This window comes from Aotus nancymaae, unplaced genomic scaffold, assembly GCF_030222135.1.
Source record: "Aotus nancymaae isolate 86718 unplaced genomic scaffold, 86718_ANA_hifiasm-v0.15.2.pri h1tg000008l, whole genome shotgun sequence".
NCBI lineage: Eukaryota > Metazoa > Chordata > Mammalia > Primates > Aotidae > Aotus > Aotus nancymaae.
Window position 1 is genome coordinate 49,539,470 of NW_026988419.1, and position 20,292 is coordinate 49,559,761.

The 20,292-nt window shown below is 38.5% G+C and overlaps 1 protein-coding gene across 1 annotated transcript in view; it reads right to left on the reverse strand.

Moving 5' to 3' along the window:
• Window positions 1-20,055, reverse strand: part of NUP35 (nucleoporin 35) — a 33,734-nt gene extending 13,679 nt beyond the window's left edge. Inside the window, exons 1-4 of the mRNA XM_012468622.3 lie at window positions 19,943-20,055; window positions 15,573-15,743; window positions 13,453-13,580; window positions 10,108-10,165 (exon numbers count right to left, since the gene is read on the reverse strand). Coding sequence (XP_012324045.2) covers window positions 10,108-10,165; window positions 13,453-13,580; window positions 15,573-15,743; window positions 19,943-19,982 — 397 coding nt within the window. The 5' untranslated portion in view covers window positions 19,983-20,055. The remainder of the gene's footprint in view (window positions 1-10,107; window positions 10,166-13,452; window positions 13,581-15,572; window positions 15,744-19,942) is intronic.
• Between the last annotated feature and the right edge of the window lie 237 nt (window positions 20,056-20,292).

Sequence of the window (20,292 nt, forward strand, 5' to 3'; positions counted from 1 at the left end):
TTTGCTTTAGTAAAACTGTAACCATGAGTACAGCACTTTCAGTGGGGTTGTGAGTCTTTCTAGTAAACTACCAAACATTACAAGCAGTCTTGGGAATCTCTTAATTTATAGCCAGCTGGTCTGAAGTGACAGTCCCAAACTTACAGCTAGTATCTGAAGTAAGGATAAGCTTTTAAGGACTATTTAATCAGACTTTGCAGTATGGCACACACATTGTACCCAAAAAGCATATTGAACAATGAGTACAACGTCCAATCAAGCATGGTGAACTGAACCCTGTATTCACTTGTAATCCCTCACAAACACCTAATGACAGACCCTCTTAAAATAAAAGTCTCAGATTTTGGGGACCAATGATACTGTAAAACAAAACTCCTGGCTGAACTTAAGGAAAACTAGTATATAGTATATAAAAAGAGCTTAGAGGTCAGACCTCTCTTTATCCCAGGCAGCCAAGTAGCTATCACTTTACCACTCGACCCTCAAAAGACTAAACATTTTGTCTCTGAAGAAAAGGAATCTCAACAGTTCAAAACTCAATTAGCCTTACAGCAGAAAACAACTACTGAAGTGAATATCTGCACACTGAAAAAGAGACTTGCCCCTGCCTATGTTCTGAACACCAGCTTAGGCATTAAGGCTGAGTATTAAAAGATTCTTCTTTGGGAACACTTAAAAATGAAGCCAAGCAAGATACAAAACATCTTCTCTCCATCAATTCTACCTCACTGCCAATACTGAAACCTATACACACACTTATTCCAAGTAGCTTTTTAGTGCCTCATTTGATAAATATTTGCTCACCAGCAATGACAGAGGGGTGAAAAAAACAATACCAAGAACTAGAAGGGATGAGACAATAAGAGCAAGAATAAAAAAGACTGTTATTAACCTCACTGCTAGGACATTTTACCTACAAAAGAACAGAATGCTATGTGTCTAAGTACATTCAAAGAACAACAACAAAAAGGTTCTTGGAATTGGAATGACAGAGAAAATAAAAAATTGATTGACATGGTGGGGCACAGTGACTCACACCTGTAGTCCCAGTACTTTTGGAGGCTGATGCAGGTGGATCACTTGAGGTCCGAAATTCAGAACCAGCCTGGCCAACATGCCAAAACCCTGCCTCTACTAAAAATTCAAAAAATTAGCCAGGCATGGTGTGCACATCTGTAGTCCCAGCTACTTGGGAGGCTGAGGCAGGAGAATCACTTGAACCTGGAAGGCAGGTTGCAGTGAGCCAAAATTGCACCACTGTACTCCAGCCTGGGCAACAAAGCAAAACTCTGTCTCAAAACAAAAACAAAAGCCAAAAGAAAAAGCACAAAAAAATTTAGAAAATCTCTCAGAAAGTAGCATACAGATATAAACAATAACATAAAGGAGAAAAAAATAGATAATTAGAAATCTCTACAGTAACGCAATACACAAACGGAAGAAATTCCGAAAAAAATGAAATAGAGAAAGCAGAGAGAAAGCAATTATCAAACAAATAATACAGGGAATTTCCCCAGAGCTGAAGAATACAAGCATCTTGATGCAAAGCATCCATCAATTCCCCAGCAAAACAAATAAAAAAGTTCCACACCAAGTCACGTTTGTGAAACTAAGAATACTAACCATAGAGAGATCATAAATTTTGGGAAACATTTCACATAAAAATACTCAAGAATCATTACTGCAAATTGCTTCCACATAACACTGGAAGGCAGAAGATAATGGAATGATGCCTCCAAAATTCTAACCTGATATACCTAGCTATACTATCAATCAAGTGAGAAGACTGAAAAAAAAAAAAAAAGCTTTCTTAGAAAGCTACTCAAATACGTTCTTCACCAAAATTAGGACATAAAGAGAAAGGCATGCTTTCTAGGAAAAAGAACTCAACACTAGAAACTTGCAAGTACTAGAATGATTGTCATATATCACCCCAAAACAAGAAATCAAGACAGAGGCTAAGAGAGAGTAGTTCTCAGTTTAAAACAAAGAAAAAAAATGTGCTTGAAAAATGAATGTACTAAAACAGGTATGTACCATAGCAACAGAATGTCTGCTTAAAATAAAGGGAACAAATGGCACATAGAAAATTAGACTAACAGAAAAAAATACAATTATTAAATACTGGAGAATCAAGAGTTTTACAGAAAGAATCATATTAATTGGTTCAGCACTGAGAAATATTTACACAGTCACAATAATACAAACACTGACAAAGGAATAAAGTTAGATATAACTATATTCAGATAATGTGAGGGGGAAATATAATAAATATAATATCTTCAATTACTTTAAGAGAAATATAGCAAAATTAAAAACTGAAAATCGAGAATTAGCAATATGTTGATGTGGCTGGCTAAGTAACAGTCCTCCAAGATAACAACATCCTAATCCCTGAAATCTGGAAACACTATCTTATGTGCAAAAGGGACCCTGCAGATGTGATTACAGATCCTGAGATGGGGAGATTATTGTGGGCCCTATATGTAACCATTAAGTATCCTTACAAGAGGGAAGTAGAAGGCGATTTTTTTTTATTGCATTTTAGGTTTTGGGGTACATGTGAAGAACATGCAAGATTGTTGCATAGTTGCATACGTGGCAGTGTGATTTGCTGCCTTCCTCCCCTTCACCTATATCTGGCATTTCTCCCCATGCTATCTCTCCCCAACTCCCCACGCCCCGCTGTCCCTCCCCTATTTCCCCAAAATAGACCGCAGTGTGTAGTGCTCCTCTCCCTGTGTCCATGTGTTCTCACTGTTTAACACCAATTTTATTTCAGAGAAGGTTATGTGATGATGGAAGCAGAATTGCAATTATATGCTTTGAAGATGGAGGAAGGAGGCACAAACAAGAATCCAGCTAGATGCTGGGGGGAGAAAAAAAAAAAAAAAGGAAGCTGATTGTCCAAAGAATCTCCAAAGGGAACCAATCCTATCAACTCCTTGACTTTAGCCCAGTGGAATTGATTTGGATTTCTGACTTCCAAAACTCTTAAGATAATAAATATGAAGTGTTTTAAGCCACTACATTTGTGGTAATTTGTTACAATGGCAAGAGTAAACTAATACAGCATCTCATTTGGACACGGAAGTAAATTCCAAAAAGATAGCTCTAAGATCTGGACTGGCTAGTTCATAATAAGGTTAAATATTATTGCATTTCATTATAAGCATTTAAGTTTTACTTATTTATTGATTTTTTTGAAACAGAGTTTCACTCTTGTTGCGCAGGCTGGCACACAGTGGTGCAATCTTGGCTCACTGCCACCTCCACTTCCCAGGTTTAAGCAGTTCTCCTGTCCCAGCCTTCCAAGTATAGCTGGGATTACAGGCGCCCACCACCATGCCCAGCTAATATTTTGTATTTTTGACCACCTGAGGTCGAGATCACTTGAGATCAAGATTACCTGAGGTCGAGAGTTCAAGACCAGCCTGACCAATAGGCTGATAGAGTTTTACCATGTTGGCCAGGCTGGTCCTGAACTCCTGACCTCAGGTGATCCACCCGCCTCAGCCTCCCAAAGTGCTGGGATTACAGTAAGTTCTATTTAATTTTCTAAAACTATCTACATTTGTTATTTTGACTAAAACAAAATACTGCCCCCACCATAACTAGAGACCACTCAATGGTACCACAGCTAATCTGACATGCGATTAAATAAAATTTGGGTGGCTAGCTAAAAATAAGATTATCCTAGATTATCCAAATAGGCCCAATATAACCAACAAGGTCCTTAAAAGGGGAAGAGGGAAGGAAAAGAATGACGTAGAAAGACTCACTGGACACTGCTGGCTCTGAAGACGGTAGAGGGACATAAGACAAAGAATATGGACAGCCTCTAAAAGTTGGAAAAGGAAAAACAGTCCACTGAGGCCTGTTTTAGACTTCTGGCCTCCACAACTGTAACACGATAAATTTGCCTTGTTTTAAGGCATTAATTTGTGATAATATGGTTCAGCAACAATAAGAAACTACTATAGTCTAGAATAAGATGAGTGTTTATTCAGTATTATTAAAGAAAAATCATGCCTTGCCAAGTTGGATGCAAATACTCCAATCTTCTTATTCAGTAGTAGATACTGGTGTTGGAATGTCATTGTCTGAAAACACTATATACATATATTAGTTACCTGTGGCTGCTGTAACAAATTACCACAAACTGAATGGCTTAAAATAGAAATTTATTCTCTCACAAGTTCTAGAGGCCTGAAGTCCAAAATTATGTTGTTGGCAAGGTGGCATGCTTGCTGGAGACTCTAAGGAAGAATCCACTGCTTCCCTCCTCCACCTTCTGGTGACTGATGGCATGCTTTGGAAACAACACTCCAATCTCTGCCCCCTTCTGAACATCACCTTCTCTCTCCTCTATATGTTTCTCTTCCTCTTCTGTTTCAAATTTCTTTCCACTTCTTACCTACAAGGACCTCTGTGATTGGATTTAGGTGCCATCCAGGCAATCCAGGAATCTCTCCCCTTCCCTCTTTAACTTTTTAGATCCTCCTTGAGAGCCTCACCTCTGGAAATCCTTAACTTAATCAAATGTAACAGTCACAGGTTCCGGTGATTAGGATATGGACATATTGTTTTGGAAGCCACCATTCAACTTTCTACAGCTTATATCCATCAATACATTCAGTAAACAAACATTTACTGAGGCCCTTTGTACCCAGCTCTGAAATGGGTAAACACTGAAGAAACAGAAAAAATCTGTCCTGAAGGAGTTCATAATCAAGTAATAAAGACAGATGAGAGCCGAGCAGAGAGAGCTTTAAAAGGAGCACATGTAAGGAGCAACTAACCCAAACAAGAAAAAGAAGAGTCCCTTTTAGCCTCCACTTCCAAAAACACTATCAAAACTCTGAGGTCCTCGCATCAACAAAACCAGCCATAAAGTACTACTGTCACTTAATATCACACTTAACCTGTTAACAATATGCTAACACAAATAAGGATTCTAGTTAATTAACTAGTGACCTACCATTTGGGAAGAGGGCTGATATATAAGTGAAAGAACTTCTCAAAAAAAAAATTAAGAAAAAATATAAAGGAAGAAGAAAAGCAGAAGAAAACTTAAATAGCAGCAGGAAAAAATATTGAGGAATGAGGAAGGGGTAGAGCAAACTACAATGTTCTTTACCAGGGCAGTAATATACCATGACTAAGAGTTCCTTATATTCTTTAATGTAGATTTCCTATTTTAACTTATGACCAAGGTTTTCCTGCACCAGACATAATATTCTAAAAGAGATCTTAACATCAGTTACAGAATGTTAAAAAAAAAACAAAAACAAAAACAAAAAATAACCCACCAGCCTCCTTATTGGATGCAAAAAAAAACTAAGCACAAAATGGCAGTCATGCCATTATACCCCATGACATCTCTTTATAAAAGTTGCCGATCTCAGAAAGCGAAGATTTACTAATCATCCAAAAAAACTTCACTTAACACTAAACACAGAAGCTAAAAAAAATAGCTGTAAATGAAAAATCTAGGTTTTCCCCTTAATTTTCTTGTCAATTCCCTTTTCCTATTTCTTGCCTATCACTGGGCATGCATAATAGGTCTCCACATCTTGTCATCTTTTCAAAAAAATTCTTCATTACTTACGCCCCAATAAGACTTTCTATATGTAAAATCCTTAAACTCAAAGTAGAAGCAGCAGTGGCTCCCAGTGGCCAATTCATGATAGGTATATTTTTCCTATCACAGCTCTTGTATTTTCATATATGGTTCCTACAATTACAAAACCTCACAGAAGTTATTATATTAGAAAAACAAAATAAGTTGGCCAGGCACAGTGGTTCACGTCTGTAATCCCAGCACTTTGGGAGGACAAGGTGGGCGGATCACTTGAGGTGGAGAGTTTGAGAACAGCCTGACCAACATAGAGAAACCCTATCTCTACTAAAAATACAAAATAATTAGCCAGGCATGGTGGCACATGCCTGTAATCCCAGCTACTCGGGAGGCTGAGGCAGGAGAATCGCTTGAACGTGGGAGGTGGAGGCTGCGGTGAGCCAAGATCACGCCATTGCACTCCAGCCTGGGCAACAAGAGTGAAACTCCATCTCAAAAAAAAAAAAACCATAAGTTATCAAAATAATATTTATTAACTTTAATCCTGTGCTTTTCCACTTGACAGCAATAAGAAAATTAAAATGTTTACTTTTCAGTCAACTAAGAGAGCCACTAAAACGTAAAACATTACTTAACATTATGTGTTTTTGCATTTCTTTTTATTTTTTTTTTTGAGAAAAGGTCTCAGTCACCCAGACTGGAGTGCAGTGGTGCAATCATAGCTTCCTGCAGCCTTAAACTCCCTGGCTCAAGCAATCCTCCCATCTTGACCTCCCATAGTGCTGGAATTATAGGCATGTGCCACCAAGCCACACCCAGCCCTGTTTTTAGATTTTCAGTGTCCCTGGGATCACTTACTGATTCAATTACTTATTTTTCTTGAAACAAGGTCTCACTCCATCACCCAGGTTGGAATGCAATGGTGTGATCATTGCTCACTGCAGCCTCAACTTCCCAGGCTCAAGTGATCCTCCTACTCCAGCCTCCGAGTAGCTGGGACTACAGGTGTGTGCCACCATGCCAGGCTAATTTTTTAATTTTTTTTGTGGAGACAGGCATCTCACTACGTTAGCCAGGCTAGTCTCAAACTCGTGGACTCAAGTGATCCGTCTGCCTCAGTCTCCCAAAGTGCTGGGATTACAGGCATGAGCCAGTGGCGCCTGGCATGACTCAAATAACTGAATAGTCACTATTTCTGTGTATAACAAAGCATCCTCACCACCTATTTGTTACAGTTTGATCAGCTTAAAGCTGTTAAAAACTTATTTTCCTAACATTCAACCTCAGTTATGTAGCTGAAAAGACTAGGGTGACATTCTAGATGTTTCACTATGACGTACATGATAGACTTCTAACAAGGCCTCCAAGATTTCTTTTTTTTTTTTTTTTTTTTTTTTTTCGAGACGAAGTCTCACCCTGTCACCCAGACTGGAGTACACTGGCTGGATCTCAGCTCACTCCGACCTCTGCCTCCTAGGTTCAAGTGATCCTCCCACCTCAGCCTCCCAAGTAGCTGGGATTACAAGAGTGTACCATCATGCCCGGTTTATTTTTATATTTTTACTAGAGACAGGGTTTCCCCATGTTGGCCAGGCTAGTCTCAAACTCCTGGCCTCAAGTGATCTGCCCTCGGCCTCCTAAAGTGCTGGGACTACTGGTGTGAGCCACTGCACTCAGCCTAAAGAGGCCTCCAAGATATCTGTCCTCTGGTTTGACTGGTCGGTAATCCAATCAACCACCAACTGCCGATTAACTTAGGGTTACTACTCAGCTGACTTTAGATTAAGGAACTATCTTAGATTATCCTCATAGGCCTGATATAATCAAATGAGCCCTTAGCAGCAGCAGAAGGCAGAAAAGTAAAGTTAAAGAGATGGAAGTATAACAAAGGACTTGATCTGCCATTGCTATATCTGAATATGGAAGATGGAGAGCCATGAGCCAATGAGTGAGGACAGCCTCTAGAAGTTAATTAAGAACCTTAAGGTAACAGCCGGCAAGGAAAGAGGGGCCTTATTCATTCCTATAACCACATGGAACTAAATTCTGCCAACAATTTGATGGAGCTTGGAAGCAGATTCATACCCAGGGCCTCCAGAGAGAAACACAGCACTGTTGACACCTGAGCTCTAAGCAAAGGCCCAGATATCTGATCTCTAGAAACTAGAAGACAATACATGTGTTGTTTTAAACCACTAAGTTTGTGGTAATTTGTTATGGCAACTACAGAAACACAATACAGATTCTGGTACCACAAGTCAGGTACTGCTGTTAACACACAGCTAAAAATGTGGAAATGGCTTTAGAAATCAGGCAGTGGGTAGAGGCTGGAAGAATTCTGAGCATCATGATAGAAAATGCCTAAGTTGCCTTGAATAACCTTTTACTAGAATCTAGACTTTAAAGACACTGCCAATGAGTGCTCACAGACTGCTTGAAGAAATTCAGACTTGGAGGATTCAAAGAATCTAATTCGTATTGGGTGTTCCTTTTGTTATCCATTCTGACACCACCAGCCTTACCCAGAGTATTTAATACATTTTATGTAATTATTAATTTGGCTAGTTTTTTTAAAAAATATTTTTATTTATTTACTTTTTTTAGAGATAGGGTCTTGTTCTGTCACCCAGGCTGGACTGCAGTGACAAAAATCAGCTCACTGCAGCCTTGAATTCCTGAGTTCAAGCAATCCTCCTGCCTCAGCCTCCCAAGTAGCTGCACATTCCACTACGTCTGGCCTGATTTGCTTAGATTAAAATCTACTGTCTTGCTATTGTTTCTTATGTTCCATCTTTTCCTGTTATTGTATTCTTTTCCTTCTTGCCTGCCTTCTTTTTATGTCACTATTATCTCTCCCTAGATTGCTACAAGTAGCCTCTTAACTTGTCTCCTTGCTTCTAGGCTAATTTTTACTCCCAAATTAGCTGAACCCAGCAACAGTCTCATCCTTATTGTCTTCCACATTTTCTGGGTAAATACCAATTATTACAATAACCTATAAGGCCCTGTAATACGTTTGTCCCCATTACCTCTCCTCTCTGACCTCATTTTCTACTATTCTCCCGCTCACTTATTCCATTTCAGTCACACTCACCTCTTATTCTTCCTTGAACACCCCAGACACACTCCTACCTCAGGACCTTTGTGCTTGCTGTTCCCCGTCTGAAATACTATTCCCTGCCTCTCTCACTTAAGACTTTTGAGTAAATTTTACTTGTCTCCTCACTCTCAGTGGTAGGTGGAATAATTTGGGTAGGTCCCCAAATGATGCCCACGACCTAATCCCTGGAACCTGTAAGGGAATTAAGGTTGCAGGTGGAATTAAGGCTGCTAATCAACTGACCTTAACATACAAAGATTACCCTAGATTATCTAAAAGGGCCCAATGTATTCACAAGCATCTTTAAAAGAGAGAGGGAGATGTGACTACACAAGAATGATCTAAGAGTTACAAAGTTGGTGACTGTGAAGATGGAGGAAGAGAACAAGCCAAGAAATGTAAGCAGCCTCTAGAAATGGAAAAGGAAAGAAAACAGATTATTGCCTAGAGCCTCTATAAATGAACACAGCCCTACCAATGCCTAGATTTTAGCCCACCAAGACCCACTTCAAACTTCTGACCTCCAGAAATGTAAGATAATGAATTTTGTATTGTTTAAGCCACTTTTATGTTGGTGGTAGTTATGGCAGCAATAGAAAACTAATACATTACCCTATTTAAAACTCTAAGTCTTCACCCCCTTTCTCCCTTTGCTGCTTAATTTTTTCCTCCACAAAATGCAATACCTTCTAACAAACTTTATAATTTACTTGTTTTGTTTATAAACGTAAATTCTGCAAATCAATGTAAGTTCCATAAAAGCAGGGATGATCTATTTTGTTTACTATTTCCCAGAGTACATAGTTAGGTGCTCAAATATTTGCTGAATAAACATCCGATGGAATTATACACATCTGACTACATATGAAGAACTGTGCTAAAGATAATGATGATGATAAAAAAAGCCATTACTCTTAAAGAAAAACTAGGTATATAATCAGTAGTTGCTTCTACTCAATGGCATTTAGATTTAGAACTATGCATTAACATCTCTCAAAACATTTTCATTATTCAGTGTCTTCACTACTCCTTTTCATCCCAATTGCAACAGCTTTTTTATTAACAAGTTGTAACAACTAAGGAAACACTTCAAACATCTATTAAGTATATAATTAAAAAAAAAACATTCTGAATATTCACCCCATCATACCTTTGGGGTGATTTGATTCAGAAAAGAATCAATACACAAAGTATTTCCTTCCTGAAAGTAGTTATGGAGATTTCAGAAAATCTCCAAGTTTGAAATATAAAATAAAAAATTTTGACAACTACCAGCAAACGTCTTACATTATTTTCATTCAAATAGAGAAGTCTTTGGTGTTAGACAGAGTGGTTAAGTCCGTGATCACACCACTGCACTTCAGCCTGGATAACAGAGCCAGACCCTGTCTCAAAAAAAAAAAAAAAAAAGAAAAAAATCACTTACCTGTTCCAGGAGTAGATGTAACTCCAACCAGAGGACTCTGCATTACTGAAATGTTTGGCTACACAAAAACGGAAGAAAGTGTTATGGTAAAAATGCAAAACATAAATACAGTAAGTGTTAAAAGGTTTCATTCAATGGATAACTGAATTTTTATCAGGTGCTGGAGGTGCCTCTATTTAGCTCACAGTAGAAAGGCACTCTTTTTTTCCATGTAACAGTATTAACTTAAAATATACTAGACCCCTTAGTATTTGTTTAAAATAAGAAAAGTCATGTGTTTAAAAAAGACATTATCTTCTATAAAAGGTGACACAGTAACTATTTGTTTTAGTTTCTAATGTACAATAAGTAAAATAACAGAGATAATGGTAGTTTTTAAAATGACCCAAGTTCACACAGAAAAACAGAAGAGTGACAGAATTTGACTTTCAAAGATGCTTAGAAACCATGAAATACGACAGATTCAAATCAGTCTAAACAATAAAAGACAGCATATCCCTACCACTACCAGTAGAAAGTTCAAAACTGGTAAATTATCTATTTTAGTCCCTTAAAATATAAGAAAATTAAGGATTAAAACAGTTAAAAATCCTTCTAAAACAAAGACAACATCTAACAATAAATGAGAACAGACTCTAGAACTCAATCAAGATTTTTTAAAACAGATTCTAATTAAACTAAGGAAATCTAAAATAGCTTCATCTAGCAACCAGAACTAAATGCTGAGAGAATATTAGGAGAGATATAAAATTTATTATTCAATTATTAATGCCAATTCTTTAATGATTAGGAAAAGGTTGAGCAAAGTCCAGGGGGCATAACTAATTTGGGCTCTAATCTAGCAATAATATTCTTACCAACTTTCAAATCAAAAACATTCTCTATAAATTACGACCCATGAGTCTTTCAAACATTTTGAATATAGCAATAACCGTAAGCCTTTATCTGTATCATTGGAGAAGTAATAAAAAATTGCACAAATTTACGAGCCAGTGGCTCTCATAACAATTTTTATTATTTTATTTATTTTTGAGACAGAGTCTCACTCTGTCACCCAGGCTGAGTGTAGTAACATGATCACAGCTTACTACAGCCTGAGCTTCCCAGGCTCAAGGAATCATCCCACCTCAGCCTTCTGAGTAGCTGGGACTACACATCACCACACCCAGTCAGGTTTGGCTATTGTTGTTGTTTTGTGTTTTTAGTAGAGACAGAGTTTCACCATGTAGCCCAGGCTGATCTCAACCTCATGGGCTCAAGTGATCTGCCCAAGCTCACACCTGTAATCCCAGCACTTAGGGAGGCCAAAGGAAGTGGATTACTTGAGCTCAGGAGTTCAAGACCAGTCTGGGCAACAGGACAAATCTCATCTCTACAAAAAACACAAAAATTAGCCAGGCATGGTGGCGCATGTCTGTAGTACCAGCTACTAGGGAGCTGAGGTGGGAGGATCACTTGAGCCCAGGAGGTCAAGGCTACAGTAGGGCATGAGCATGCCACTGCACTCCAGCCTGAGTGATAGAGCAAGATCCTGTTTCAAAAAATAATATCAAATAAAAATACATAAAAATCAAGCAATCGCCCACCTCGGCCTCCCAAATTACTGGGATTACAGGCATGTACCAACACACCCAGCCCTCATACCAAACTAAACACAAGCTTTACTTATTAACCTTTAAAAAACCATCCCAGACCAGGATATCTATCCATTAGAAACAACAAATACATGTAATTTTACATTTTGTAGTAGGCATATTTAAAAAGTACAAACAGGTGAAATTTAGTAACAGTTGATTTAGCCGAACACATCCAAGACATTATCATTTCAATATGTAATCAACACTTAAAAATTAATAAGAGGCCGGGTTCAGTGGCTCACGCCTGTAATCCCAGCCCTTTGGGAGGCCAAGGCGGGTGGATTACAGGTCAAGAGTTCGAGACCAGACTGGCCAAAATGGTGATCCCCCCCATTTCTACTAAATAAACAAAAATTAGCCAGGCCTGGTGGTGGGCGCCTGCAATCCCAGCTACTCAGGAGGTTGAAGCAGAGAATTGCTTGAACTCGGGAGGTGGAGGCTGTAGTGAGCCGAGATCGTGCCACTGCACTCCGGCCTGGGTGACAGAGCAAGACTTTGTCTCAAAAAATAAAAAATAAAAATAAATTAATAAGATACCTTACATTCTTTCTAAGTCTTCAAACTCTAGTGTATATTTTATACTTAAAGTATATCTCAATTAAGACTAGCTATATTTCAAATATCAATAGCCACACTTATCTAGTGGCTACTTTTGGACTAGAAGGCAGGTCTAGAAGTGTTGGAAAGAAACAGTAATCTGTTTAACACCGTGAACGAATTTTGCCTTACTTGACAAGTAAGCCTAGTATGCCAGACATGTCAAGCCTAAAAATATCACAAATCCACTGAAAAAATCCTTTCTAATATTCTTCAACTCTCAAACAACCTTACCAAATGTGATTTAGGGAAAGGCATAAAACATATATCTAAGGTAAAGAGCAGACATATCTTTATATAAAAAACTTATCAATTTAGCTGATAAATTTTGTTTACATGTCCTACTAAGCACAATAATAATAGGAAAGAGCACTTGTGTCTGTGAAGCTACTAAATTTTCTACTTAAAAGAAAGTTGGCCAGGCACAGTGGCTCACACTTATTATCTAGCGCTTTGAGAGGTCAAGGTAGAAGGATCACTTGAAGCCAGGAGAGCAAGACCTCATCTCTACAAAAAAATAATTAGCCGGGCATAGCAGCACATGCCTATATCCCAACTAATAGGACAGCTGAGGGAGGAGGATTGGTTGAACCCAGGAGTTCAGGCTGCAGAGTTATGACTGTGCCACTGCACTCTAACCTGGGCAACAGAGCAGGACCCTGTTGGGGACCCTAAAAAAAGAAGAAAATAAAGAGAAGTCCATACTACTTCTCAGCTGACAAGGGCCCTTCATCTAGATGAAACTCTAAATTTTCATTTGTTCTTTCACATAATTTTTAAATACTAAACATTAAACTTTATGACTTAAACTATAACCACATTTTACATGTACACTAAGTAGGTTGGAGGCATGGGCAGATGGATAAGGCATACCTATAAAAACCTGAGAATTACCTATGAGAGAAAACAATCTAGAGTTTTACACTGTTAAGTACAGTTCATGATCAACAGAATTTAAGTAGATTCTATGATAAATGTGTTTAATGCTTATTCTGTGCAAAACAGTTACATAGTAGACTTCAGGGAAACATTTCAAAATATTGACCCTCACAGAATAGTCACATAAAAACATGACCTTATTCATTGTGGATGATGAGGGTATTTATATTACCTGTCTTCTTGAAGTTAAAGGTGTTGATCCAAGTCCTGGGCTAGAAATGTCATCATATATACTTCTAACTGGTGGAGCACCACTTTTATCTTTATGAGCTGGTACAACTGGTTGTGGTGGTGACCCACCTACAGTGTACAAAAAAAAGGGTGAGAAAACAAAGGATTCTTCTATCTTTTCGGTAAGATTTTTAAAATTTGTAGTTTTCAAATACTGACTTAAAATCTTGTCTCCTAGTTCTATTCAAACTTTAATATGTTGAAGAGTCATCTGGGGATCTTGTTAAAATTCAGGCTCTGATTCAGAAGGTGTAGGGTGAAGCCTGAGATTATACAGTTCTAACAAGCTCCCAGGTGATGCCAATGCTGCGGATCCACAGACTGCACTTTGAATAAAAGAATTCAGAGTAAGTAGTTAATGAAAATCTTAGTTTTTAGAAAACACATGTAACTTTTGCTCTCTCTACAAAATGCTTAACATTTAAATACAAAACTTGATCTCATTTCTCACTTGAAAGTAGGTATTAAACAGCTCCAGTCTGGATTACTGAATAAATATAATTCCCTAATGTAGAATATGACTATCTAGATTAAGAAGATCCCATTCATATTTCTCACAGTAGAAATATATTTAAGTACATAATAAAAACATAGTAAAAGGACCAACTTCTGTAACACAAAGATGTCTTTATCAATCAGAGAACACGCAATGCCAAATAGTGATGCAACCCAGGCCATCTGTAAGACTAATATCTGAGCCAGGACAGTACAGCTTAAGCTATTTAGAGCACAGTCTACGAAATAAGACTGACCTGGGGTTTATAATGCTCTCACTAGCAAGTGAGCTTCAGCAAATTATTTACTGCATTTAACCTCAGTTTCCTCTTTTGAAAAATGGGGATACTATTACCTACCCTTTAAGAATGACAAAAGAATGATCAGCATACTGCCAGGCTCATAAGCAATCAATATATGTTGACTACCATAATAAAATAATACATTTGAAATTTAATGTTTAATGTTAAGTGAATTACTTCAAATATAATTCATAACAATTTTTCCTGATAAATCCTAAATAATAATAAACCATTTTAAAGCAAAAATACTTTAAGGGGCAATTAAGGTAAGAAGATTTTTCATTTAAACATCTACTAAAGGATATTAGCTCACAATTAGAATTCAACCACTTAATTCTCACTACTCAATTAAAACTTCGAGGTTATTTTTTAAAACATTTCTTTGCTATAGGAATTCTGTAATTTTAAATACAAGGTACATCAACATTACAATACTTTGCCCTGACAATCGCAAATTCTGTGTAAAAAACCTCCGTGACTTAGCAAAGTCAGTCCTTTCATTAAACATGCTGTATGTGAGAATTTAAATTCAACTAAGACTAAAGGCAGAATTCATATCTACATCTTCAAGTTACACTTCTTTTGACCGATTATTTCCTATTCTTGTATCTTAAGATGAGTAACTTTAAATGAATTCAGCTGAAGCTAAATGATGGTATTTCATCAACTCTAAGAGGCACTCATCCCCGACCACACTGACATCCCAAAACAGGATTTTACAAAAAATGGCATCTTAGCATTGTGTCATATTTAGGGTTATCTTTCCTAGTGGTACTTAAAATAATGGTGAGTTTTACATGTAAAGGCATCTTAGAATAAATAAAACAGAATACATCTTAGTAGTTCTAGAAATTATAATAGCTTATACTGCTTACACCTTTATTCCAAGAGGCTTAAAATAAAACCTCTGTTTTATAATAGAGGCATTGCTGAATTTAAAAAAAAAAAAAAAATCAATGAATGTATTGATGAGGGTGAATGCTGCACCATTATACTTTTTAAAATTCTAGCACAAGCTTGTCCCACCTGTGGCTTGAACGCCCCATGAAGCCCAGAATGGCTTTGAATGTGGCCCAACACAAATTGGTAAACTTTCTTAAAACATTGTAAGACTTTTTTGCATTTTGTTAAATTACTCTATTTTATCTGTGGCCCAAGACAATTCTTATTCCTGTGTGGTCCAGGGAAGCCAACAGACCGGACACCTCTGTATCTAGCACGTCTACTGATATTACTGTAAGATTATTTTAAGGAATTCACCTACCTGCAAGTAAAGGTGATCTCATTTCCATTACTCCTACTGAAGGGCCACTAATTGATCGAGGTTGTGGAGTCACCGGAGCTGGCAAATCCCCCATTAAAAATCCAGGTAAAAACTGGGCATTAACTCCTGGCTTTGGAGATGTGGGTGAACCCAGCATCATTGGTTCAGATCCTACACAAATCAAAAAATTAATTAAGGACTTTTCTGTTACAATATTTGAAAAAAACATGCAAGAATATAGCATAATTTTTAAAATTTAATCAAAACTTTTAGATATAACCATAGTTGAATTTATTTTTTAAAAACCAACAAAAATTATTTCTAGAAAAACGTAAAGCTATCTTGTAATCACATTTTTTCTTTTAAATACAGAGGCTTGCTTTGTCACCCAGGCTGGAGCGTGGTGGCGCAATCTCAGCTCAGTGCAACCTCCACCTCTTAGGCTCAAATGATCCTCCCTCCTCAGCTTCTCAATAGCTGAGTCTACAGGCCTGAGCTACCACACCCAGCTAATTTTTGTATTTTTTGTAGAGATGGGGTTTCACCATGTTGCCCAGGCTGGTCCTGAGCTCAGGTGATCCATCAGCCTTGGCCTCCCAAAATGCTGGGATTAAAGGCGTGAAGCCACCATGACTGGCAGCACAATATTAATCTGTTAACAGCTATTTTTGTTTACATTATTTCAGGGGTTTAAAAATCACACTAGTAACTTCTTTCCATTTCCGAATCTTTTTTTTTTTTTAAGATGGGGTTTCAACCATATTCATCAGGCTGGTCTTGAACTCCTCATCTCAGGTGATCTGCCCGTCTTGGCCTCCCAAAGTGCTGGGATTACAGGCTTGAGTCACTGCAACCGGTGTGACCAGCCCTGCAACTATGTAACAACCGAAAACAAGGCTAGGCTGTACTACTTATACAAAGTCTTAGCATACTTACAATGGGTTTAGCTTGATAAATTGTCTCTTTTTCTTCCCCATAAAAAGTGCATCATTATTGTGATAAAACTGTAACCATGAACATATTAGAGCACTTATGAAATAACAATGATAACTAGCACCCTAACTCAGAAACATGCTGAGAAGAGTTGGAAGACACTTTTGGATATTTTTTTAAATCATTATTTTACATCAAGAATAATCACAGCCGGTCATGGTGACTCTCGCCTGTAATCCTATGTAATCCTACCCCATCACTTTGGGAGGCCAAGGCAGGATTACTTGAGCTCAGGAGTTCAAGACCAGCCTGAGCAACACAGTGAAACCTCATCTCTATTTAAAATAAAATAAAATAAAATAAAATAAAATAAAATAAAGAATCATCACTAAATATCTCCCTAATATAAAGCCAATTTAAAGAGAAAACTGAAACTTCACAAGTGTTGATACAAAAATTAATTATCCCAATCTACAGAGTAGATATTGTTTCCCTTACGAAGATGAGTGAGCTATGTAATTCTAAATTCAGAGCAAAATAGCAGAATAAGGAAAACAACGGACTATGGTGTCAAAGATACGGGTTCAGGTTCTCTCAGCAAAAGGGATTAAGCATAGCTAGCATCTACTTACAGAGCTATTGCTACAATTATAGCAAGTATAGCACTTGACCTGGTGCCTGATACACAGTTAGGCGCTCAATAAATACTAATTCTTTTCTGTAAGTATTTTATAATAGCAAAAAATGAGTGATTAAAATATAAATGTAGAATTTGCAATCTCTGCTTATGAAAATAATTTTCAACTAGGTGACACACCTGAGTGTGACTCATGGCACTCAAAAGGGTCAAATGTTTGCTATGTTATTTGTATGCTTTTTATTAACTATTATTTAACTTTTAGACAGTCTTAAAAATCTGTTTCTTGATATCCAAAAGCTGCCAACTATTCTTCCTCTTATTTTCCATTGTACTACACCTACATATTAACAATACAAGTATATAAAAGACAAAAAAGCAAATTCAGTAAATGGATAAAGCAAACGCTAAAACTCTAATTACATTGTAATTATTTTATAAAGTCCTAGTTACTATGTTACATGGCACTACAGAAATATTTCCTAAGAACATCCGCTAAAATTAAACCAAAAGTCTAAACAAAAGCATATTCTTAACAGATATTTAGAATACCATATTAAATGCAAAGTTTTGGTAACATTCACTACATTCACTTCCCCTCCCTAAAAGAAAAAAAATTATGGTAACATAAAGTAAGAATTGTTTTAAGAAAAGTTTTGATATATCAGGATACATACAGACACAGTAGAAGGCTCAAGCCTGTAATCCCAGCACTTTGGGAGGCTGAGGCAGTTGGATCACTTTAGCGCAGTTCAAGATCAGTCCGGACAAAATGGCGAAATCCTGTCTCTACCAAAAATACAAAAAGTAGCTGGGCGTGGTAGCACACGCCTGTGGTCCTAGCTACTGGGAGGCTGAGGTGGGAGGATCGCTTGAGCCCAGAGGCAGAGGTTGCAATGAGCTGAGATTGCACAACTGCACTCCAGCCCAGGTGACAGAGCAAGACCCAGTCTCAAAAGAGAGGAAGGGAGGGAAGGAGGGAGAGAGGGAGTAAGGAAGCGAAAGAAGAAAGAAAGCACCAGGCAGCAAGGAGGGCACCATGGGCTCTTAATTAGGACTGTCACTAACCACCCCTCAGGCTAAATTTCACTTAAAGCAAACTTAAGGAAAGATGCTGCATGTCCTCAATTCCACTTCACAGCCTGTGCTCCTAAAAGATACCTACTAAGCTAGCACAGTTTGTTGAAGGCAACCCTTAGTTTTACTACACCAGTAGGTACCTGGAATATCTGCGAAATGTGGACTTGATCATTAATACTAGCTAATGTCAGGTTTCTGGAGAGGCAGTATATAGGAATTGGTTTATCCACATTTGTAACCCCAATAATGGACACTCCAAAATGTTTCTGCTGAATAGAAAACTTTGGAACTGGAAATGAAGAGTTTTCTGATCTCTAAAAATATATTAAATACCAGGACGACATCTGTATATAAATTTTAATGCAGAGTATCTGCATTATTGACGTTATACATTTAGTTTTTTACTACACACTAAAGCAGTTTAAGTTATTGTTTTTTGTTTTTGTTTTTTTTGACATGACCTCTCGCTCTGTCGCCAGGCTGGAGTGCAGTAGCGCGATCTCGGCTCACTGCAACCTCCCACTCCCGGGTTCAAGGGATTCTCCTGCCTCAGCCTCCCGAGTAGCTGGAATTACAGGCGCGAGCCACCACGCCAGCTAAATTTTTGTATTTTTAGTAGAGACGGGGGTTTCACCATTTTGGCCAGGATGCTGTCGATTTCCCGACGTCGTGATCCGCCTCCGCCTCACAGTGCTGGGATTACAGGCGTCAGCCACCGCTCTCGGCCAAGTTACTCTATTCTCGAAAGGAACGTATTTTACACCAAACATGGCAAGTATTACATACCCTTCAAATCTAAAAAGACTCATTCTGCACTATATATATCACACTTGCTTTCTTTTCCAAACTAAGAAAATTATAACCTTTCAGGTAAATCTCTATAACAGTAAGACGGTTTATTTTCCGTTCCAAAATTTTCGACGGTTCTCACAAATCGCAAAACTCAGCAGGAAAACAAGGAACTCGCGTGCTGTTAATTGGTAGATTTTTTTCAAAGACGACATATTTCAACGAGTCTCCGCAATTAATAATGGGAATGAATCTTTAAAAATTCAGATCGTGCCTTATTAGAGAAAAACATCTCCTATAATACTTAAGAGTCACTTTCTCCAGATAATGGCGAGAAATATCGTGCGAACTCCTAGCTTGCTATTAAGGCCAATATCTCAATGATTACCAACCATCTGGTTGATTAAATGTGGAACGATTAAAGCTTCCATTAATAACAGATTCCTTCTGCAAAGCCCGGAAGAGAGGAGTCCAAAAGGAACTAGAAGCAAAGGTGTTCAAGAAGCAGTGGACTGTACCCACATACTTCAGGGCACCGCCCACCCACGTGTACCGCGGTCGGTTTCTCCCAGGGACGCTTCCGGGGACCAGTGAATCCAGCAACCAGCATCGCTTCTCCGGTATTAGAAGGAGGTTAAGGTACGGGCCAGTCTGGCGTTGCCGACGTGTGGGGGCACAAACACAGCTCAGTCACCGCCCGACGGCCTTTTCTTCACCCTCCCAGGGCCCACAGCTTCCCAGCGCAGCCTTGGTAGTACGGAGGCGACGCGTCGAGTAGGGGACCGACTAGGAACTTTGGGGCACCCAAGGGTTCCCCCTCCGCGACTGAAATCAGCAGATGAGAGGCGTACGACTGCCTTTCAGTCTTGCCCGCTTCCAGGCCCAGAACATGGATGGCAGTGCCAGCAAGGAAAAGCAGTTTTTTACTCACCTAACGCGGGCGCCTGGGGTTCCACGGCAAAGGCTGCCATTGCGTCGGCGACTACAGTTAAAAACCAGGACCTTCCCAATTTTCAAAAATGGCGGAAACTCTCCCCACGGGTAAGGGCGCGCTACCTTATGGGGTTGCGTAACTTCCGGACTCGCGCTATACTTAAGTTGTGGGCGCTGGAGCCATCTTTGAATAGGGCAATGTCTTTGCGCTGACTAGGGATTCCCGAGAAAAGGGTTTTTCCACCGGGAAGGTGGCGAACCAGCCTGGGAGCTATGGTTCTGGGAATGTTTTTCGTCCCTCTGTGAGCTTCCTGATTTGCTGGTACTTGAGTTACATAGAAGTACAGA